At 36.6% G+C, this 25,525-nt stretch overlaps 1 protein-coding gene across 1 annotated transcript in view; it reads left to right on the plus strand.

The window, feature by feature from the left end:
• The window catches only part of LOC149426587 (coiled-coil domain-containing protein 6), a 36,940-nt gene extending 16,061 nt beyond the window's left edge, over window positions 1–20,879 (plus strand). Inside the window, exons 3-12 of the mRNA XM_089637582.1 lie at window positions 88–178; window positions 563–712; window positions 2,397–2,540; window positions 4,238–4,377; window positions 4,906–4,983; window positions 5,898–6,012; window positions 10,680–10,775; window positions 11,588–11,686; window positions 19,644–19,727; window positions 20,530–20,879. Coding sequence (XP_089493708.1) covers window positions 88–178; window positions 563–712; window positions 2,397–2,540; window positions 4,238–4,377; window positions 4,906–4,983; window positions 5,898–6,012; window positions 10,680–10,775; window positions 11,588–11,686; window positions 19,644–19,727; window positions 20,530–20,742 — 1,210 coding nt within the window. The 3' untranslated portion in view covers window positions 20,743–20,879. The remainder of the gene's footprint in view (window positions 1–87; window positions 179–562; window positions 713–2,396; window positions 2,541–4,237; window positions 4,378–4,905; window positions 4,984–5,897; window positions 6,013–10,679; window positions 10,776–11,587; window positions 11,687–19,643; window positions 19,728–20,529) is intronic.
• The last annotated feature ends 4,646 nt before the right edge of the window (window positions 20,880–25,525 follow it).

Below are 25,525 nucleotides of genomic sequence, written 5' to 3' on the forward strand. Positions count from 1 at the left end.
GGGTTATTTTCCCAATTTTTTACTATTACATTTATGCAATAATAATGTTATAATTAATTCTTGTTGTTTTATTATTTGTAAATACAGGGTGTTGAAGGTAGAACTAGAAACATACAAGATTAGAGTTAAATCTTTACAAGAAGAAAACCGAACGCTGAGGCAGGCATCAGTCAGTATCGTAAGTTGGCTTTTATATTTTGTTGAATGTTATGTACTGAAATTTGTCTCTTTCTCTTCAAAATAAATACATATTCACATCCTTATTCGCCCTAGTAATATATTTTTTTATGTTGTGGAAATGTTTAATTGATTACCTATATTTTTTTATTGAGACAACTATATAACAGCTACCTACTCTTATCAATATTTTGGAGATTACCCTGTCTTTTCGTTCCAATTTTCGATTGCAGTTATACCCTCCTGCATACTGGTAAAGTAGGAATAGTATATTGTTTTCACATTAATATATTGTTCCAGGTTTGACCTGGTGTAATCTCTGGGTGATGACACTACATGTGACCATATACTATGAACAGAGTTATGACACGTTTATTGTTTACAGCAAGCTAAAGCAGAACAGGAGGAGGAATATATTTCAAACACGCTTTTGAAGAAAATTCAAGCTTTGAAACAAGAAAAGGAAACTCTCGCTCATCATTATGAAAGAGAAGAAGAATGTCTAACCAATGATTTATCACGGAAACTTAACCAGGTTTGGAAACTTATAATTAATAATGCTTATAACGTATGTTAATTGTGTTTTTGGCAACTAATATTCTCTGGACAGGATTAAGATTTGCAGGAAGCGGCTTCAAACAAGAGATTCTGATGACATTATTTCCAAAGAACAATTTGTTATGCCTTATTACAGTTTTTTTTTATCTGGGAAATTGAATGTCAAACATACTTTCATTTTACCAATTATTGCATTCTATGACAAAACAAAACAGAAAAGTGAAAAAAATAAAAAACATCTAATCATGTTCTGTTTTATCCGGTTACCCAATTATTGATCTCACATAATTCTTAAATCAATTGGTTTACAGCTGCGCCATGAGAAATGTTTTATCCGGTTACCCAATTATTGATCTCACATAATTCTTAAATCAATTGGTTTACAGCTGCGCCAAGAGAAATGTTTTATCCGGTTATCCAATTATTGATCTCACATAATTCTTTAATCAATTGGTTAACAGCTGCGCCAAGAGAAATGTTTTATCCGGTTACCCAATTATTGATCTCACATAATTCTTAAATCAATTGGTTTACAGCTGCGCCAAGAGAAATGTTTTATCCGGTTACCCAATTATTGATCTCACATAATTCTTAAATCAATTGGTTTACAGCTGCGCCAAGAGAAATGTTTTATCCGGTTACCCAATTATTGATCTCACATAATTCTTAAATCAATTGGTTTACAGCTGCGCCAAGAGAAATGTTTTATCCGGTTACCCAATTATTGATCTCACATAATTCTTAAATCAATTGGTTTACAGCTGCGCCAAGAGAAATGTTTTATCCGGTTACCCAATTATTGATCTCACATAATTCTTAAATCAATTGGTTTACAGCTGCGCCAAGAGAAATGTTTTATCCGGTTACCCAATTATTGATCTCACATAATTCTTAAATCAATTGGTTTACAGCTGCGCCAAGAGAAATGTTTTATCCGGTTACCCAATTATTGATCTCACATAATTCTTAAATCAATTGGTTTACAGCTGCGCCAAGAGAAATGTTTTATCCGGTTACCCAATTATTGATCTCACATAATTCTTAAATCAATTGGTTTACAGCTGCGCCAAGAGAAATGTTTTATCCGGTTACCCAATTATTGATCTCACATAATTCTTAAATCAATTGGTTTACAGCTGCGCCAAGAGAAATGTTTTATCCGGTTACCCAATTATTGATCTCACATAATTCTTAAATCAATTGGTTTACAGCTGCGCCAAGAGAAATGTTTTATCCGGTTACCCAATTATTGATCTCACATAATTCTTAAATCAATTGGTTTACAGCTGCGCCAAGAGAAATGTTTTATCCGGTTACCCAATTATTGATCTCACATAATTCTTAAATCAATTGGTTTACAGCTGCGCCAAGAGAAATGTTTTATCCGGTTACCCAATTATTGATCTCACATAATTCTTAAATCAATTGGTTTACAGCTGCGCCAAGAGAAATGTTTTATCCGGTTACCCAATTATTGATCTCACATAATTCTTAAATCAATTGGTTTACAGCTGCGCCAAGAGAAATGTTTTATCCGGTTACCCAATTATTGATCTCACATAATTCTTAAATCAATTGGTTTACAGCTGCGCCAAGAGAAATGTTTTATCCGGTTACCCAATTATTGATCTCACATAATTCTTAAATCAATTGGTTTACAGCTGCGCCAAGAGAAATGCCGACTGGAGCAGACATTGGAGCAGGAGCAAGAGTGCCTGGTGAACAAATTGATGAGGAAAATAGAGAAGTTGGAGGCAGAAACTCTGGCCAAGCAGACTAACTTGGAGCAGCTACGCAGAGAGAAGGTAATTCTTATTACTTACTACTTTCTTACACCTTCCTCCATAATTCTTTTGTCAACCTGCCTAACGAACTACCGGCAATTCATTTTTATGTTTTTTGGTCTGATAACATTTCTAGTCTTGATATTATATTCTTGCAAAAAAGCAATGAACGCGATAATATAATTAATCCAACTTACCTTGAAACGTTGTAAGTTAATAATATGTATTAAGATAACTTAATAATAATAATAACCTTCCTTTATTATGGTGGTACATCTATAACATGTATAACATTATGTAAAATGATTACTATGTACATTTTAACATATTTTCTGATTTTTTTTTGAATAAAAAAATTTAAAAAATTCTGTAGTGTAGTTTTGTGTTATTTCACTTCAAGTGCTCTTTGCGATGTTACTAGTGAAATGCAGCACCCACTTTAAACTACCTTAGTTATCCATCATGAAAAAAATTTTGGCACAGTGAAATCTCGACCGATCGTTCCTTGAATAGGGTTAATAAGAACCTGTTGACAAATTGACATTAACCGTTTAACAGACTTTATTGTAATTATGAAACATTAATAAATAATAAATACTTAAAATGAAACTGCAATTTATTACATTCAGCTTTAAACTACGTGCACTTTTTATAGATAATCACCGCTAACACTAATTAAGCAATTGCTTTGCTTCAAATTTATGGAATTAAAGTTAAATGCGACATTAGTTATAATGTACACATTCATAGATGGCGCTAATTTAATTATTTAATTAAAATACGTCTTTTGCAAGTTATGCTTTACAATATTAAGACAAATTATTTGTTTGCGTAATAATAATATGAAAAAATAGTTTGTCTGTTTAAAAACTCAATTTTTTCAAGAAAGGCATACAAATACAATTTTGTATCCGTGATTCAATCCAACATTGTATATGTATGCCTTTCTTGAAAGAATTGAGTTTTTATATGTACAAAACTATTTATTCATATTCATAAAAATCTAAAGTTTTTTTTATACCAAGCGGTGCCGATTTGGTTTTTCATACATCTTTCGAAGCGTTAAGGTCAAAAACGCATTGCAAATTATTCTAAAAATGAAAATATTAGAATGCTAGCATGTTCTCCAGAGACCCACTGGTTAATATTGTAAATCATAACTTGCAAAATGTGTATTTCAATAAAATAATTAAATTAACACCACCTATGAACACATAGATTATAAGGAATGTCGTGTTTAACCTTAAGAGGAACTTCTGCACTGCCCTTTTCACATAAAACTTAATTTTGGATTTAAGGCAAAAACACTTGACCATACTCAATAATTATTTTTTTATTCAAAAGATATTACAAATATCTAAAACTGTGTGTGTGTGCTACATTATTTATTTTATTTTAAATTATAAAATGTAGACCACTAAAGAATACAATTAGAGACAACTTACACAATTTTTAGGAATTAATGATGATGCCATTCCTCTTAAATCAAACATTCATAAATTTAATTCAACTAAATTTCTTTTAAGAATGCTACTAGTTAGAAATAAACAAAATTGAAGCTCAAATTTTATTAAATGAATAGCGTAATAATCATTCTTCTGGCTACATACATACTTAACATATTTGAGAAGAGTACATTAACTGGCTTGTTTTCTGTTGGCGACCTAGACAACTAGACAACCCTTGCGAGTAGTACTAATTGTATAAACATTCTTCAGGTGGAACTAGAGAACACGTTGGAACAGGAGCAAGAGGCGCTGGTCAACCGCCTGTGGAAGAGGATGGATAAGTTGGAGGCTGAGAAGAGATCTCTGCAGATCAGGCTGGACCAACCAGTCACTGATCCCACTCTGCCCAGGTTTGTGCTATTCACTTCAATTTATCAACAATATATAGTTCTAAGCCCCCCACATAAAGCACTATATCTGATTCTCTGTCCTGCTACTTTATGCTGCAAGTATACTCTGGCCAGAGCAGTGGCCCAACGTGTACCGGACCACTTGGCTTATATTGGCTGTTGCATGCGATGGCTAGCCAACCTGATTATTGTCGATTTTTCGTACACACATCAAAGGATATTGGCGCCAACCCCCCAACAGCATTCACACTCTGGCAGGTTTGCGCCAATGTTGGCCCAATGCGTTGACCCAACCTATACCATCTTTGAAGTTCTTTTTATTGTAATTTTGTCGTGAGTATTCTCTGCATCTGTTTTTAAAATATTCTTTCTGAATGATGTATTAGGGTGAAAAATGTACATGCCTTTATTTCAATACATCTTACTATATTACTTCTTAATATATTATATCACTGTCTGGCACCTATCTGTACATCCATAGGGGGAAAGTAGCTAAAAGGTTTAAAATATTTTCTTTTATATTTTCAGTGATATCAGCAATGGAGATACAGCATCTAACTTGAGCAATCACATTCAAACTCTGCGCTCCGAAGTGGTCAAACTGAGGTGAGTCTGCTTTACCTCTGGGATATTTCATTCATTATTTTTAATACCTGTTTTTGATTACATAATGATAATTTATTATTGCTCTTATCTTAACTTTGTTAGACGCCAGAGTAAGAAGGGGCAATTTCCTAACGTGGGGAACAGTGTGAAAAGGTGACTTTGTACGGAGACTTACCAGTGTACATTTCGGTTATAGCTCAGGTGGTAGAGAATTGAGTTCCGTATCATCAGGCGTTAGGTCAGCCAATAGGGCTTTTACACGGGGGACAAATGCCAATTCGACCACTGCATATTCGTCAAAAGAAACACAAGATGTGGGAAGGAGAGTATATTCACAAAGCACAGTTACATTACAGATACACAGGTGAAAAGGGTTATTAACATCCTAAATATTCCTTATTCATTTCCTTGGTTCTGGCTGGCAGGCCTGAATATTAACACGATTCGAATCATAAAAAGGCACATAAGGAGAAATGGTTATTAATAAGCTTACATGAATTTGCAGGAGGAAACAACCGTGCATGTTGAATCACTATTATGGCGGGATATCTGCTGTACTGCACGCGCCAATGCGCGAGCAGTTCTCCATTGTAAATTGGCACTGAATTAGATATTGGTTATTTAAAGTATTAGCACAAAAATAGCTGTTAATTTAGGCGCGCTACAGGGAGCGTCTTTGTTAATTGCAAGGCACACATGTTGTCAAGGCCGAGGTTGAATTGGAAATGGCCGTTGGTTTCGTCAGTCGGCGTGTGCGCGCATTGGCAGTGCCAACGTAGCCCTGCGTAATGCGACGCATGCGTACAGCGAACAAAGGTGACAACTGATTAGCTAGGTTATTTGAATTCGCGGGAGTTTTGAACGTGTCAATTCGTTACGTGACAACTTATTAATGTTAAAATCTTCATTTCTAGGAATCAACTGACAGTTTCTCAAAATGAGAGCAAAGAGAAAATGCAGCGTTATGCAATGGAGGAAAAAAGTATCCGTGAAGAAAATATACGTCTACAGAGGAAACTGCAACTAGAGGTACATATTGATACTTACTGTTTTATTTAATCCTATTGTTAACGTGAAACAGAGATGGCACTGAGCACAGTGATAGTGATGGTCCTGTTTGCTTACCCAGTAATTTGTGCATTTGCGAATAATCAGTAGCGGTTTTCTCTAAAGTGCGTTTGTGCAGTGAACCCCCATTAAAAAGATGACAAAATAAAACAAACTTGCATTATAATAATATTAGCACATTATAAACAGCACACTGATTCTGCCTTTAATATCAGCGCCACTAAAAAATATGGTCAAACAACAACTCGAAATACCCATGCTGCGGGTTAAAAAATCAGCACAAAATACTTTGTACAAAAAACATCAAAACAATACAATCCTCCTGACGATGAAATCCTATAACCTATGCCAAAACAAGACGATTTTTGTGCGCCGCAAAACAAAATGTTTGGTGCCACCTTCCGGAATTAGACGAATGTCACTGAGATTGTCCGAACCATGACCGCCCGCGCGGCTTCTGAACTTTGCTATACAGATGCATTTTAAATGTTATTTTTCTTAGTTTTCGTAGTTCATGGTATATTTATTATTTTATTGTTCCTGTATTTCTCCAACCGTTTGCTTTGTAATGGCATTTGTAAATCCACTATAAACAGATTTTGTCTTAATTATCTTAAGTTGTTAGTAATTTATTGATTTTTTGCAGTTATGCTTGTTAGTTATACCTAATATTGTACAATAGCAAAATATAGTGTTGTTACATTAAAGTTATTCTTGTTAGTTAAACCTAGTATTTTACAATAGCGAAATATAGTGTTGTTTTCATTAAAGTTATTCTTGTTAGTTATACAGTAGAACCCCGTTAATTCGAACCCCGATAATTCGAAAAAACGCGTAATTCAAAATTTTCACCAAAAAATATCCACGAAAATTTTTTTCATACAAAAAGGCTTTTTAATTCGATATTCGTTAATTCGTAATTCGAAATTTATTTCTTTCCGCACACGAAAATTTGTTTGTGTAATTCGAAAAACTTCCATTTTTGCGAAAATAAATTATAAAATTTCGTAAATCTGAATCTAAAAGACAGCCATGATGGTAAAACGCCGAAAAGTGTATTTTTACGTGAATATACATCGCTCTAATTAGTGTTATTATTTTGTAAATCTGAATCGATTTACACTGGAATGTCGTATTTTTTCCAATTTATTTCGAATATCAGAGTTTGAAGGGCCGAAAAAATTCGTTTTACGCGGAAATATGTGGTAGTTTTATGAATTTACACCAAATATCTGAATTCAAAGGGTCGACTGCGACGGAATTTGAACGCCAAATTTCAATTTACATATTTTTACGAATATACTTCAAATATCTGAATTTAAAAGGCCGGCTGCGACGAAAATCTGCCGAGAAAATTCGATTTACGCGGAAATATACCTTATTTTTACGAATTTATTATAAATATCTGAATTTAAAGGGTCGGCCGCGACGGAAATCGGCCTCGAAATTTCGATTTACGCGTAAATATATCTCATTTTTACGAGTTTATTTCAAAAATCTGTATTTCAAAGATCCGGCGCGACGAAAATCGGCTCCGAAATTTCAATTTACGCGGAAATATATCGTATTTTTACTAAATTTACTTTGAATATCTGAGTTTAATGATCCGGCGCTAAGGGAAATCGGCCGCATAAATTTCGATTCACGCGGAAATATGACGTATTTTTACGAAATTTACTTAAATTATCTGAATTTAAAGGGTCGGCTGTGACCGAAATCGGCCGCGAAATTTCGGTTTACGCATAAATATATCGTATTTTTCGAATATCCGAGTTTAAAAAGTCGGCCGCGAAAATTTGATTTACGCGGAAATGTGTGGTATTTTTATGAATTTGCTTAGAATAACTGAACTTGAAGGGCCGATCGCGGCGAAAATCGGCTGCCAAAATTCGATTTAAACGGGAATAATTCGTATTTACTCCACCCGAATTTGAAGGGGCGCCCGAGGAACTCGATTTTCGCCATCTTTTTTTTTTTTTTTTTTTTCTTAAAATTTCGAATTACGTGGGAATTTGTTAATTAGAAATTTGGTTTTTGATGTCCGCTGGATTTCGAATTAACGAGGTTCTACTTTACCTAGTATTGTACAATAGCGAAATATACAGTGTTGACTATTGATGGATTTCAAAATATTTGTAAATTCATCAATACGAGCGGTAATGCTCAATACTAAAAGTATGAAAACATTAGGATTTATATTAAGATCCATTAAAAACTTTGAATCGTTACAAATCATAAAACTCTTCTACATATCCCTAGTTAGAAGCTTAATAAGACATAATTCCATAGTTTGGGCGCCCTTTTATAAAATTTGTATTCACAATGTAGAAAGAATTTCTAGGCATCTTAAGTTTGAATCTTAACATTCCTTTAGAGTACATAAATAAGCACATACCTGTCTTTAATGAATATTTAAAATATTTCAGCATTAGAAATCAGACGAAAATTAAACTTCTGCGTCTAATAAATGTACATATTACACTCGTGTTTGAGTTCCGATGAATGTTGTCAGTGCAAGAAAAACCATGCACTTTTTCAGAATCATACGAAATTTTCTGGGCTTTCAACACCTGAAAATGATTTATTTTGCAGTCTGCCAATCTATTATTGTGTATGGTATCATAGCATGGGGAGGCGGCACTTCATCTGCACTAGACCCATTCATAAAGGCTCAGAAAACAATTTTAAAAATAATTCTAAGGCTACCTATAATTACAGACTCGAATCTAATTTTTAATATTATGAATGTGTTTGATGTTCGGCAGCTATATGCAAAAACTATCCTAACTCATCTATACTCAAATATACATAATTACTACGAAAAAAGTTCAAATACACGATGTACTCGAAGCAACAACAAAAACTTACTACAAATACCGATAACACATACTACGTTTGGTCAACGAAACTTTAAATACTTTGCGACAAGACTCTACAACATTCTTCCAGACAGCATAAAACAATGTGATTCACAAAATTTTCAAAGATAATGTAAAAATTAGGATCAAAAATAAGAATAGGGCCTTCACCGGTGCATTCACCCAAATTTGCAGTTATTGAAGTCACGACATTATTGAGCGAATACATCTTAATATAAGTATAGGTATGTTCAAAGGTATTAGGAACTAACACGAAAAATTTTGCCTCAACACAGGCTAGCCTAGTGAGCCGGTATTTGAGAAACCTCAACTGTACTTTTATTTTCTTTTTACCTTCACAATATTATGTTTGTATTTTTCTGTTAATTTTATAACCTTAAATATAAAAGTTACAAATCAATGTACACCATAATATGTATGTATAGTTGTAATGTGTAAACTTTCCTAAATAAAGATATTATTATTATATTATTACATATACCTATACGAACAACTAGACAAACAATAAAATTTTATATACATCTCATTCCATATTTAGTTTGCATTCCCCAATACAACGTTTTGATAGCTTTGGTAACAAATATTCAAATCATATGGATGAATTTGGCAAACTTCCAACGCTGTACGTGTGAACTATTTCTAACTACATAGTAAAAAGTATTGTTAACATGAATTTTATACATTTTTATCAATATTATCATTGATTAGAAGGGTACATATTGGCAGATTATCTATTTTTTATGTTATTTATTCATACATGTTAACTACCTATATTTTTACTAACTCTTATATTTTATGTTACCTATATTTTGTTAACTGTTATATTAAATTATGTTACTTATATTTTCTTATGACCATGATGTTATATTTTCATTGTAATTTTTCATAAAATTGCACTTCATTGGATGTAAAAGCTCTTTTGGTGTTTAAAATAAAATAACAACCATCTGTGCTAAATGCCAGTTGTTTGTTATGTACGCTAGTGAATAATATATTTAACACAATTACGAATCTTTATTTTTATTTATTCACATTTAAACCCGCTAAACTACTTGTGTAGTTTGTCAGCATCTGAAAGATCGATATAAGGCAGTTGCTTAATTAAATAAGTTCCTAGTTTAGTATTATTTTATGATGATGCATACATAATAAGCTATTTGTATTTACGATTGTTTTTTCCCTATAATATTGTTGTGTAATTTTGCAAATGTTGGCAGCTCTGTACTTTTAATGAACTACTGACATGTACCGGGCGTTGCTGGGGGTTATCCTTAGGAGATAGACATGTACCATTGCAAACTTTTCTGTACGTCTTTTTAAGATATACAATTTCGTAGTTCATTATTTTGATGTATCTCATTAGGTTTAGTCAGCTTTACCAATTTAAGTGCCCGAAAAAAAATTTTATACGACTTATAACAAAATTTTCTCTATTTTCTTTAAATATAATACGCATGTTTTATATATATATATATAACCTTCCGGAAGAAATTCTCTAAATTATAGTGAAAACCCTATCAAAATCCGTTGCCTACTTTAGAAGAACTAAGCGCACAAACAGACACACGTGGATGGAGACTTTATTTTATACTACATATTTAGAGAATATTGTCAATTTGACTGTCCTGTGTGATATTTGAATTTCCTAGTTAGACAGTCAACATTCCAATATTCTGTAAAATAACTTCTGAGCTAATTAATGAAATATAAGTATATATAATATGGAGTATGAACATGTTATGTTTCCAGGTGGAGCGTCGTGAAGCTCTGTGCCGTCATCTTTCTGAAAGTGAATCTTCTCTAGAGATGGAAGAGGAAAGACAATTTAATGAATGTTTGCAAAATGTAAGTACATTTATATTATATTTCTATCAATTAAATAATGATCATGATACTGTAAAGAGATCATTAATTTAAATATTTTTATTTTCAAGAAGTCAAATTGTTTCTATCCCTTCTATCTAATTTTTAAAAGGTTTTATTGTTTTGTTATATATAATTCTGTTCCGGCAATTCTGTTAATTTCGTAACACAGGGAGGAAATATATAATTGGTTCTATTTTAGGTATAATGTAAAAATTATAATATTCAACTGTTGATTTCCCAAAGATTAATAAATAAATGGTTTATGTATATTTTTGTTATTTGTTTTTGGGGTGTTATGCCGTGTTGCTCTAACTCCTTCTTTAACCAACGTTTCGTTTGTCACATCTGCCCTGATGATGGACACTGTAACGTTGTCCGAAACGTTGGCTAAAGAAGGAGTTAGCGCAATACGGCATAACACCCCAAAAACAAATAACAAAAATACTTTTGGCCGTGAAAATCTTAAATCAGTTTATGCATAGTATAAATCACTTACTGGTTTGGGCATGTACGATGTACGAAGAAAGGTTTTTATGGAGAATATATGACGCTAATGTAAATGGTAAAAGAAGTCGAGGACGTCCAAGGAAAACATGGGATGATCAAGTGAACCAAATACTTGGGTTGGGCCATGTAAAGAGTCAGAATAACAGAAGGGTGTGAATATAGCAATAAGTGTGTGCCTCTCTACCTACTCCTGTGGGAAACGGCGTGATGGTTTGTTAGTTGGTTAAATCAATATTTAAAAATGACTAGCAGAGAAAGTAAGGAGTATGTGATGATTGTTGCAGGCCAACAGGGTGCGGGGCTCTCCAGGTGCCTCCCGGCCCCTGTCTCCTCAGCCCCCTGGGCCCCCGCATCTTCCCCATCGCTGCTACCATCCTCCTCAGGTATTGTTTACTTTACCAAATCCATTTTTAATTCCTGGGATTGTATTCATTGTACAATATACATATTCACAGCTAAAACACAAAGATGGCTCTGAAAAGTCTAATCATGCCACTCCTGTGCAGGGACAGCCCGTGCTGAGGTGCAATTGTGCAATGCACTCTCAAATCATGCCACTCCTGTGCAGGGACAGCCCGTGCTGAGGTGCAATTGTGCAATGCATTCTCAAATCATGCCACTCCTGTGCAGGGACAGCCCGTGCTGAGGTGCAATTGTGCAATGCACTCTCAAATCATGCCACTCCTGTGCAGGGACAGCCCGTGCTGAGGTGCAATTGTGCAATGCACTCTCAAATCATGCCACTCCTGTGCAGGGACAGCCCGTGCTGAGGTGCAATTGTGCAATGCATTCTCAAATCATGCCACTCCTGTGCAGGGACAGCCCGTGCTGAGGTGCAATTGTGCAATGCACTCTCAAATCATGCCACTCCTGTGCAGGGACAGCCCGTGCTGAGGTGCAATTGTGCAATGCACTCTCAAATCATGCCACTCCTGTGCAGGGACAGCCCGTGCTGAGGTGCAATTGTGCAATGCACTCTCAAATCATGCCACTCCTGTGCAGGGACAGCCCGTGCTGAGGTGCAATTGTGCAATGCACTCTCAAATCATGCCACTCCTGTGCAGGGACAGCCCGTGCTGAGGTGCAATTGTGCAATGCACTCTCAAATCATGCCACTCCTATGCAAGGACAGCCCGTGCTGAGGTGCAATTGTGCAATGCACTCTCAAATCATGCCACTCCTGTGCAGGGACAGCCCGTGCTGAGGTGCAATTGTGCAATGCACTCTCAAATCATGCCACTCCTATGCAAGGACAGCCCGTGCTGAGGTGCAATTGTGCAATGCACTCTCAAATCATGCCACTCCTGTGCAGGGACAGCCCGTGCTGAGGTGCAATTGTGCAATGCACTCTCAAATCATGCCACTCCTGTGCAGGGACAGCCCGTGCTGAGGTGCAATTGTGCAATGCACTCTCAAATCATGCCACTCCTGTGCAGGGACAGCCCGTGCTGAGGTGCAATTGTGCAATGCATTCTCAAATCATGCCACTCCTGTGCAGGGACAGCCCGTGCTGAGGTGCAATTGTGCAATGCACTCTCAAATCATGCCACTCCTGTGCAGGGACAGCCCGTGCTGAGGTGCAATTGTGCAATGCACTCTCAAATCATGCCACTCCTGTGCAGGGACAGCCCGTGCTGAGGTGCAATTGTGCAATGCACTCTCAAATCATGCCACTCCTGTGCAGGGACAGCCCGTGCTGAGGTGCAATTGTGCAATGCACTCTCAAATCATGCCACTCCTGTGCAGGGACAGCCCGTGCTGAGGTGCAATTGTGCAATGCACTCTCAAATCATGCCACTCCTATGCAAGGACAGCCCGTGCTGAGGTGCAATTGTGCAATGCACTCTCAAATCATGCCACTCCTGTGCAGGGACAGCCCGTGCTGAGGTGCAATTGTGCAATGCACTCTCAAATCATGCCACTCCTATGCAAGGACAGCCCGTGCTGAGGTGCAATTGTGCAATGCACTCTCAAATCATGCCACTCCTGTGCAGGGACAGCCCGTGCTGAGGTGCAATTGTGCAATGCACTCTCAAATCATGCCACTCCTGTGCAGGGACAGCCCGTGCTGAGGTGCAATTGTGCAATGCACTCTCAAATCATGCCACTCCTGTGCAGGGACAGCCCGTGCTGAGGTGCAATTGTGCAATGCATTCTCAAATCATGCCACTCCTGTGCAGGGACAGCCCGTGCTGAGGTGCAATTGTGCAATGCACTCTCAAATCATGCCACTCCTGTGCAGGGACAGCCCGTGCTGAGGTGCAATTGTGCAATGCACTCTCAAATCATGCCACTCCTGTGCAGGGACAGCCCGTGCTGAGGTGCAATTGTGCAATGCACTCTCAAATCATGCCACTCCTGTGCAGGGACAGCCCGTGCTGAGGTGCAATTGTGCAATGCACTCTCAAATCATGCCACTCCTGTGCAGGGACAGCCCGTGCTGAGGTGCAATTGTGCAATGCACTCTCAAATCATGCCACTCCTGTGCAGGGACAGCCCGTGCTGAGGTGCAATTGTGCAATGCACTCTCAAATCATGCCACTCCTATGCAAGGACAGCCCGTGCTGAGGTGCAATTGTGCAATGCACTCTCAAATCATGCCACTCCTGTGCAGGGACAGCCCGTGCTGAGGTGCAATTGTGCAATGCACTCTCAAATCATGCCACTCCTGTGCAGGGACAGCCCGTGCTGAGGTGCAATTGTGCAATGCACTCTCAAATCATGCCACTCCTGTGCAGGGACAGCCCGTGCTGAGGTGCAATTGTGCAATGCACTCTCAAATCATGCCACTCCTGTGCAGGGACAGCCCGTGCTGAGGTGCAATTGTGCAATGCACTCTCAAATCATGCCACTCCTGTGCAGGGACAGCCCGTGCTGAGGTGCAATTGTGCAATGCACTATCAAATCATGCCACTCCTGTGCAGGGACAGCCCGTGCTGAGGTGCAATTGTGCAATGCACTCTCAAATCATGCCACTCCTGTGCAGGGACAGCCCGTGCTGAGGTGCAATTGTGCAATGCACTCTCAAATCATGCCACTCCTGTGCAGGGACAGCCCGTGCTGAGGTGCAATTGTGCAATGCACTCTCAAATCATGCCACTCCTGTGCAGGGACAGCCCGTGCTGAGGTGCAATTGTGCAATGCACTCTCAAATCATGCCACTCCTATGCAAGGACAGCCCGTGCTGAGGTGCAATTGTGCAATGCACTCTCAAATCATGCCACTCCTGTGCAGGGACAGCCCGTGCTGAGGTGCAATTGTGCAATGCACTCTCAAATCATGCCACTCCTATGCAAGGACAGCCCGTGCTGAGGTGCAATTGTGTAATGCACTCTCAAATCATGCCACTCCTGTGCAGGGACAGCCCGTGCTGAGGTGCAATTGTGCAATGCACTCTCAAATCATGCCACTCCTGTGCAAGGACAGCCCGTGCTGAGGTGCAATTGTGCAATGCACTCTCAAATCATGCCACTCCTGTGCAGGGACAGCCCGTGCTGAGGTGCAATTGTGCAATGCACTATCAAATCATGCCACTCCTGTGCAAGGACAGCCCGTGCTGAGGTGCAATTGTGCAATGCACTATCAAATCATGCCACTCCTGTGCAAGGACAGCCCGTGCTGAGGTGCAATTGTGCAATGCACTATCAAATCATGCCACTCCTGTGCAAGGACAGCCCGTGCTGAGGTGCAATTGTGCAATGCACTCTCAAATCATGCCACTCCTGTGCAGGGACAGCCCGTGCTGAGGTGCAATTGTGCAATGCACTCTCAAATCATGCCACTCCTGTGCAGGGACAGCCCGTGCTGAGGTGCAATTGTGCAATGCACTCTCAAATCATGCCACTCCTATGCAAGGACAGCCCGTGCTGAGGTGCAATTGTGTAATGCACTCTCAAATCATGCCACTCCTGTGCAGGGACAGCCCGTGCTGAGGTGCAATTGTGCAATGCACTCTCAAATCATGCCACTCCTGTGCAAGGACAGCCCGTGCTGAGGTGCAATTGTGCAATGCACTCTCAAATCATGCCACTCCTGTGCAGGGACAGCCCGTGCTGAGGTGCAATTGTGCAATGCACTATCAAATCATGCCACTCCTGTGCAAGGACAGCCCGTGCTGAGGTGCAATTGTGCAATGCACTATCAAATCATGCCACTCCTGTGCAAGGACAGCCCGTGCTGAGGTGCAATTGTGCAATGCACTATCAAATCATGCCACTCCTGTGCAAGGACAGCCCGTGCTGAGGTGCAATTGTGCAATGCACTCTCAAATCATGCCACTCCTGTGCAGGGACAGCCCGTGCTGAGGTGCAATTGTGCAATGCACTATCAAATCATGCCACTCCTGTGCAAGGACAGCCCGTGCTGAGGTGCAATTGTGCAATGCACTCTCAAATCATGCCACTCCTGTGCAAGGACAGCCCGTGCTGAGGTGCAATTGTGCAATGCACTCTCAAATCATGCCACTCCTGTGCAGGAACAGCCCGTGCTAAGTACAATTGTGCAGTGCTTTCTCAAATATTTTAAAGACCATTGGCTATTCAATAAAAAACTGAAAAAAAAATCTCCCTCACAAGGTCATAATTACACCTGTGTCTAGTAAGCTCGGACTCAAAAGCATACCCCGAGTGGTGCACAGCTGCAATCTGGTTGCTATATAATGTGTTTTTGGGGGGTTCATTTCACCTTTCGTTGGAATAGAGGTAATTTTGTATTGAAATACAGGGAGACATAGAAAAAAAGCTGAACCTCGAAAATACTTCATCAAATTTCTATACAAAATTTGGTTCCATGGCAACTCAGAACAGTGGCAATTCAACACACAAGTCAACGTAAAGTAACCTATTTTTTTCCATTACTTTTGTGAATTTAAAAGTGTTTTTAATTGCCGCTCTCGTAAGTTGTCCACTTACCCAAAATTATCTTCATTTTGGCCAATACACTGAGACCGGGACATTTCTCAGAATTCACCTGAATTCGAAAAAGGGAGGTGGGTAGGTAATAGGTAGGAGTTAGGAGTATATTGTTTCTGTTCATTATTTTTTACTTTTTGGGAGTGGCGATTACGTATTAGGGTGTATCGATTTTTAACTTTTTTTTTGTTTTCAAATTCCAAGTTGAAATAAAGTTGCTACTAGGTACCACAACTTACCACAAAATTTTTTGGATTTTTAAAAAAATGTTTAGGTCTCCCGCACAAGGCCTAAAGTTTTAATTTTTTTCAAAAAATATCAATTTTTTTTTAAATTTAAAAAAATAAATTCATAACTTTTGTGTTTATTCCAAGTTAAAAAACAGTAATATTAGGGCATAAAAATAAGTACGAAACGGTTTTTTTAAATAAAATATGGTATTTTGGTCTCCCGCACAAGCCCTAAAGTTTGTTAATTTTGATGAAATTTTGTAATTTTGTGTACATATATGAACCATGTTTTTTTAAAGTTTAAGCCACCGGAATTAATTGTACTTTTCTTACAGAAGGCATAAAATGAGACAATATATATATATACATAATTCTTATATACATACAGTAAAAATATATACCACATATATACTATATATATATAATATGTTTTATACCTGAAAAAAGATAGTTGGACGGTGTAAATTGTATGAGAAAGGTGTTGAAAGAAACTAATGTTATTTGCTATTACTGTTGTTTATTACAAAAGTATAAAAGGTTATAACATGTCATAAAATGTAGTATAAAAACTAAGTACAAAATGTTGCTGATTACTTTCCATACGACATAAGTGGCAGTTTTCTTGTTCTACTGCAAATTTACTGACTTGTTTAAGTATTCTTCCTTTCATCTTGGCTTCAAAACCTTAAATCAAAATTATGTATAGTATTTACACAGGCCTAGTGAAAATTTTATAAATGTTATTACAGTTCCCAAATAAAATTTCAATTTAATATGGAAGACAGTATGATAAAGACGTTATTTAGAAACATTATAACTACAAAATAGTCGAAAAAAACTTACTTAAATTCTAATCCTTTGCAGAGGTTTTGTACTGGCTCTTGGTCTCGAACGTAGGTAACTCTTTACGGTCTTCCAGTCTGGCACGGATAAAACTATCTCTTTCGATTAGCCCACATACTCGCTTCAAAGCTTCTGTGACTTCCTTGACAATTCGTTCCACCGCTTGAGTGTGAGAAGGAATTCTAAATTCAACCCTTCCACTTCTGCCAGTTTCCGCAATTGACTCCAACTCTTCTAGGCTCATATCAGTAACAAGAGGGGGTTCGGTTACTGAAGTGGATTTCCAGTCAATCATATCTATATAGTCTTCGGCATCAAAATTGATCTGAGGGGGTTTAAATACCCTTACCCCTTTCCTTACGGTTGAGCGAGCTTTCTGGATTCTCTTATAAGCCAATGCTCTGATATGTTTTCGTTCATCGAACAGCATAGCTATCAAAACATGCTCTGGGTGAGCCATGAAAGCATTTATCTGTAACGTTGCATGGACGACTTTTCTTAGCTCATCTACCAAGTAATTGCTGAAAAGAATCATTTAAAAAAATGAATGGAAGATTGCGGGATTTGGGGATTGCACTTAATTGAGAACCATGATGGTATGTAGACCTTCATTATGAACTCTGCAAGCTTTCTTAGCTGATGGGTCGGATCATCGGTGGCTACATACAAACGAAGGACTCGATTTGCCAGAGTAAGCCACCTGGCGTGCGAGATGTTGCCGGGGTTTCGTTTGGCCAACTCTTCAGCAATAGAATTGTCTTCCATATTAAATTCAAATTTCATTTGGGAACTGTAATAACATTTATTAAATTTTCACTAGGCCTATGTAAATATTATACATAACTTTGATTTAAGGTTTTGAAGCCAAGATGAAAGGACGAATACTTAAACAAGTCAGTAAATTTGCAGTAGAACAAGAAAACTGCCACTCATGTCGTATGGAAAGTAATCAGCAACATTTTGTACTTAGTTTTTATACTACATTTTATGACATGTTATAACCTTTTATACTTTTGTAATAAACAACAGTAATAGCAAATAACATTAGTTTCTTTCAACACCTTTCTCATACAATTTACAACGTCCAACTATCTTTTTTCAGGTATAAAACATATTATATATATATAGTATATATGTGGTATATATTTTTACTGTATGTATATAAGAATTATGTATATATATATTGTCTCATTTTATGCCTTCTGTAAGAAAAGTACAATTAATTTGCCGGTGGTTTAAACTTAAAAAAAACATGGTTCATATATGTACACAAAATTACAAAATTTCATCAAAATTAACAAACTTTAGGGCTTGTGCGGGAGACCTAAAATCCATATTTTATAAAAAAAAATCGTTTCTTACTTATTTTTATGCCCTAATATTACTGTTTTTTAACTTGGAATAAACACAAAAGTTATGATTTTATTTATTTAAATTTAAAAAAAATTTGATATTTTTTGAAAAAAATTAAAACTTTAGGCCTTGTGCGGGAGACCTAAACATTTTTTTAAAAATCCAATTTTTTTTGTGGTAAGTTGTGGTACCTAGTAGCAACTTTATTTCAACTTGGAATTTGAAAACAAAAAAAAAGTTAAAAATCGATACACCCTATTACGTATATTAAGTTCAGTTTTGAGGTAACCAGGCAACTCAGGACAGTGGCAATTCAACGCATTTTTTGAAAAGTGATTAAATAAAAATAGACCATCTTTTTTGTCACTTTTAATGATATCACTTTTCAAATGTGTGTTGAATTGCCACTGTCCTGAGTGGTCATGGAACCCAGTTTTGGAGCGCTTTCGTTAACGGCTGGTCAATTGTTAGATAACTCTCAATCGTTTCTACAGTAAACAACATTACGAGTGGAATATTGATTTGATTTCACCAACGCACATTATATTTTGCACCCTTCCCATGACTTCGGTTGTGGGTGAACTTCAAAAACGAAAACAAACTTCAAGTTCATAAAATAGTTTTAAGGAACAAAATGTTTTAAAAACGACAAAAAATCTCTACAACTCTGTAATATAGTTAAGCACTGTGTGGCACATTAATGCCGTTTGGAATCTTTAAGGCGTCTTTGAGTCGACTTTTAGAACCATGTCGTAATATGTATTATAGGTACGATACAATCGTGGATGGATTTTGTCTAAATATGTACCCTAAAACGTAGATCATCGGCCGCCATTGTATAAACTAAAAATCAACAACTTTTACTGTATAATCTCGCTTGTAACGAGGTATAAAGCTTTTTTGATGGTTTTAGATAAAATTATGTGATGGCTACATACACTTATTACTTACTTATCAGTTATAAAGCATGTATTAATTTGTGTATCTTATTTTGATTTGGAAAGCATCACGGAGGACAGTGCTGCGCAGTGCTGGCCGGAGTGTTCCACCCGATGGCGGCTTCTACACCTCCCATCGCACATCTACCAGTGAGTATTGCTCTCAATTATGTTAATGTTTCACTAAAATACCAAGAGCTCTGAAAGATCTACGATACGAAGATAGACTCAAGGAACTAAGATTACCAACCTTACAAGAAAGAAGAGAAAGGGGTGACTTGATCGAGACTTTCAAAATTTTATCTGGACATTACAGTTGCCCTAGCATCCAAGAAATCTTCACTACTAATAAATATATAAATGTTACTAAAAAAAAATTACCAAAACGCCTTTTGCATCTAATCCTAGAAAACACTTCCTTGTAAATAGAGTAGTGGATGCTTGGAACAAACTCCCACAACATGTCATCGATGCAACAAATATAAATCAATTCAATGCTCTATCGGATTCACATTTGGAGAGAAGAAAGGACTTAGTTCAAACTTAAAACAACTCAATTACTGTCAAACTTGTTGTGAAATCAGATATGAGCGCATCAGCAGAATGCTGCCTGCTCATTACATAATAATAATAATAATAATTAATTATTTAAGAACTAGCTCTTTGGCAATAGTACACAGCCGAATTCGTGGTCAACATTTCGTTCCTGTGCTCAATAGCTGGGTTGTGGAATGACTTGACCTCCATCATGAAACATGAATCTCTTCAACACCCAGGTTCACTCCTTTCTCTTCTTAAAACTACCCTTCACTTTAATAAATGTGAACTATAGCAATCCGTTTTTAGCAGTCATATAGTTTTTTATAAAATATAATATACATACTTAGTTATTTAGCAATAATCATTTAATAATTGTTTTAAAATGTTCTTATTGTCCAATTGATTGTTTTAGCATGTCAGCTGTATTCGCCGACCCACGGACCGGTTTGTGAAGCCGGCCGTGCCATCGACAGGAGGCTCCGTCCCCTCGGCAGCCCCCTCGGCCACTCCCCACGTCCCCCTGGCGCCCCTGGCCCCGTTGGCCCCCTTGGCCGCCCCGGCCTCCCCCGCCCAGCCTCCCTCCCCGCAGCCCGCCAGCCCCATGGACACCTCTACCAAGGAATAGTGTCCCCCACCAACAAGTTATTAGCTGCCGATGCTTTGAAACTTTCGTGTTCCATTCAGCCTTTGCATTCTTTATTTCGTTTGAGACAAACGCTTAATGAGGTGATATATTTCCTGGTCTTAAATAAGTTGTTGCTAATTTTGATATTCTTGTTTCCTGAAGTATTGTGAAGTTATTATTATTCTCGATCCTATCTGACCAACTAACCGGGGTTCCTTAAATGGTTTATATGTTAAATATTACTCTCCTGATGCCTACATCATTAAATGGTTCACATTTTAATTTAGGGTTTGGATGAAATAATTTGATTAAATAAAACTATTTGTAGCATTTTCATATTATGATAATACAGATCCCGTTAGTACAACCAATATGTTTGAACCCGTTGATTGTTTGTTTGGTTTATAATAAGCGTTAAGTTAATAGCTCTCAAAAATTAATCTCTACTTAATGGCTGATATAGAATTAGAAGTTATATTTATACATATTATGTAAAAGAATATTCAAATGAAGTGGACTTCAAAATTTACCAAAGTTTATCACTTCAATGCACTTGATTATATTGTTTATTGCACATTTTCTTTAATAATTTTTATTTATGATTATAACATCTTTACGTTCACGCTTGATTTGGTAAAAAGGTAGGTTTATTTTTTTAAGTTTATGTTTGAGATTTTATAAACATTTTTTATGTTACACAATTACGTACTTTATGCTGAAGGTCTGTGTCGGCAATCCGTATCACTGGCAATCTCTGCTGAAACTATTTATTTATTTCATCCTATTCGTCTGAAAAATTAATTATATCTTTCCTACCGAAGGCTTCTCTTCACTGAGAATATTTTCTATTTGTCTAAATATCTTGGCATAACAATCCAAAATTTAACATTCCTTAAATACCATTGTCCAATGTTGAAAATAGCATATTGCTTCAACGTATTGGAAGAAGTGAGCAATTCTGAAAATGGGTGAGATGTGTGGTTACATTATTTACAATTCTCAATTTAGTTAACTCCCAAATAAAGTTAAATACCTAATTGCACTTCTTCTTAAGCTTAACGCTAAAAAATGTTCAATGCATTTCATCTTTCATATCTTCAGTGTTTTGTAGTAAGTACAAATAAGCCATTTTTGAAAAATTATCGTTCACAGATAATGCAATATACATACATTTATTTTGTTTGTACGGCAAGTAACTCAGTCGTGAAGATGTGTAATCAACTCGCGCTAGTATGTACTGAGAAGAGTTTGGCATATTTAACTTTTTACAAAACACCCACAACTTTGTCAGCTGTGAAAGCGGTACAGTGTATGTGAAACTGCCTTTGGAGGAATATGTAAAGAAGACTCTGCTAGTTGATTCCCTCCCATTACATATTACTTGATAACTTGACCGTTCCCTCTGAATGTCTGTTAACCACAACTGGTTGGTGTGTTTCACTATTAGTTAACTAGCACTAATCGGTGTATTCATTAAAACACTAGTTTCCATAGAATAAGAATTGTCTCTCAATTTTGCCATCTTAATAATAATAATAATAAGTGTTGCTCAAGAGTTTACTCTTAAAATATGAAACTTTCTATAAACAAACAAATTATGGTCAATTATTGGAATATCTTTATGACTCTTTAACATTTATTTTTGATCAATGATAGAAAGGTTGTGATAGTAAAAAGGCTTTTTTAATAGGTTGCTCCAAAAGGAAGATTCACATTTAGATCAACGAACACATTATTATAAAAAAATAGAAACAGTAAATGGAAAAAAAAAACTATGTACTTTATTGAAGCTTAGCATGTCAACAATTCTCGTACAATTCTTATAGTAACAATAAGATTTTTCATTTTGCTAATAAGCAATTTATTTTTTAAAACAATTTTTGTCAGTAACACTGCATTTATATAGCAATGTAAAATGTATCATTATAGATATGTATTTCATAATTTCACATAAATTATATGATTATGGCCACACTTATTATCCTCCAACTATAAGAAGCTTCATTCATATAGTTTTATTCTGTATAACAGTTGCTTAATATTATAATAAATATCTAAAAATTGTATTGAATAGCATTAAATTGTTTTGACTTTATTGGAAATTAAATAAAATATATTTTATTTCAGATTCTAATTCATGTTTCAAAGTTTGTTTGTACACAAAAATACAACCCTTCAAGCCAGGTTCTTTATAATAATCCTAATACAGGGTGTCCGGGGGTAAAGTGCACTAACTTCGGAAGATGATTCTACATGATGGTAGGAGTAAAAAATATAAACAACTTTTTCCGAAATTTATTTTTTTCTCAATACAAAAAAGCATACATTTTAAAAATCGTTAGTGTGAGGTACAAACATACTCGATAAAGTCGCTGTGAGCATGCCGAGAACGAGTGTGGCAATGTTGCATATTTGTGATTGGCCCGTATCCATGGAAACTGCATGTAAACAATAACATAAGACCGAAAATTTGACATTTACAATATGTTACAAAATTGTATATTTTAAATAAACTAAAATAAAAATGTAGGTACACTTTTTATTCCCGGCACGCAGCGTGTACATTTCCATCATGTACATAGCCCATAAACATAGTGAATGACAGACAGGCAGTTCGGTAATTAAATAAAAAAAGTTACACACAAAAGGAAAACAATTTTAACATAGGTAAGTCTACAAATAAATATGTAAACACAATGTTAAAAGTAAGTCTTTGGAGAAAACATGCACTATAAAGATGTTCTATTAATTAAGTCGTAATAAATACACACCACATTCAACTTTTCAACACAGTTTTCACAGCAATCAAGTTTTTAAAGTTAAACGGTGATTAAATCAAGTACATTAAATTATCAGATCTTACTTTGCAAATGAAATAAAAGTTATTGACACGACGCAAGGCAAGTGAAGTTGCATTCAAATTCAATACTGACTGAAGCAGGACGGTAGATTTGGCAATCAAAATAATAATGCCTGCCGCACACGGCGGACCAATTTTACCCTTTTACTTGAAGAGTGAAACTAAAAGTTGGAATTTCAAAAAAGTTATTTATCTTTTTTTCACCTCCCGAGGTGAGTGCACTTTACCCCCGGACACCCTGTATTTATGTAAAGCTATCTGATTTCCCTTTAAAATGTGCAATGCCAGTATAAAACCAGTTAGTGGCTGAGTTGGCATTAAGTCTGGGTCCCACCCAATCGTCGTGAGTTCAATTTCTCGACTGACTAAGTCCTCCATCATGAAATGAGCAACATTTTCCGCTTACTGTGGTGTTTTAGGAAATTTTCAATTGATTGTCAGGTTATTCGTAACTCAAGAATGTTTAACTTTTTAAATTAAAAAAAAAATTGATGGATAAATGATTTCGCAAGAAGAAAATCACCACTGTAAAATAACACCTTGAACATCCCATAGTTTTATACCAGGCCATGTCATGTTCGCCGTGTGAAGCAACTGCTACATAATATTATCCCATGAATATCCCGCAGTCTTATACAAATGTTTGCCATATGAACTAACGGCTACATAATATTATGTATACACTTCACTGCCAGCAAGATGTCCTGTAAACATAACTGCAAGCCAAATGTTTATTTCATTATATCTTAGGTCAGGCTAACCCCTACTACCTACATTAGCATTCTCAAGAGTGGCTCGGTAATATGACAATGACCTATACTCAAATGATGTGGAAAGGATGGACCTTTACTGACACTATCCTCTGTTGTATCCCTCGGATTTTCTCGTTAGATTGCTAGGACTAGATCCTCCAGACATTAGGGGAAAAATTGCAATGGGTTAGTAGCACATAAGCTGCTCAATGGGCAATTTGTAATCCTGATGTTCTGGAACGTATTTCGCTTTATGTCCCGATAACTTCACCGGAGGCAAGACCAGCCTACCAATGATCATGCCTTTGGGGAGAATGACTACACTTTTACACCTCCTTTCTTTTAAGGTAGACATTTTTCAGTTAAACTTCGATAAAATCAAGATTGCAATAAATATATTTATTAACACACTGCGTCTCAACCGATGTTATTAAACCGGATTGCGTTGCATTATGAGGATTTCCCTCACCAAAATTTTACTGTCCAACACGTGAAGAACGAGTGATAATGTTGCTTCCGACCCCCATGTACCTTCTGACCGCTGCTGTGGGATGTTAACCTTTTAAATGCCAGTAGGTAGAAGTGTAGCTGTGCACAGCAGGCCAAGAATGCGAGTTAACTCGCTCTTGGCACAGAAGCGGTTAATGTGACTTAAAGCAACACCATTAGTACTCAAGCGACATGCAAGAAAAGTTATAACAGGGAAAGCTTGTGTTGTCGCTTTGCCAATTGTTTTTTTCTCACTACGGAGCGCCATCTACGCATGCCTCACAGCTGTAAGCAATAAGGAAGTTGAGTGAAAAATATTTTGACTTATAAAAAATATGTTCATGTAGATCAAAAAATATCGATTCTAAATATATAAATATATTTCTATATTATTATTCTTAGAATTAGTTAAACGTTCTTGAAAAAGCATTCAATAGCAATAGACCGTATACGCTCCACGATTGGTCGAAAGAATTCTGACGTCACATGTGTCGTGACTTGTACTTACAACGGATCACCTATGGTGCATCTCTTTCTATTACATGAGAGATGGTCGGTTTAGATGAGAGAGGTGTATAGGCCAAAGGTTTATTTGGGTTTGTCAAATATATGTACGTATTTGTTGTTATTATTATATGAAATGGATTTCTAAAGATACATATTCGTATAGTGCTTTATAATA

Source organism: Hesperophylax consimilis, chromosome 1 (genome assembly GCF_061612785.1).
Source record: "Hesperophylax consimilis isolate HC1 chromosome 1, BYU_Hcon_1.0, whole genome shotgun sequence".
Taxonomy (NCBI): domain Eukaryota; kingdom Metazoa; phylum Arthropoda; class Insecta; order Trichoptera; family Limnephilidae; genus Hesperophylax; species Hesperophylax consimilis.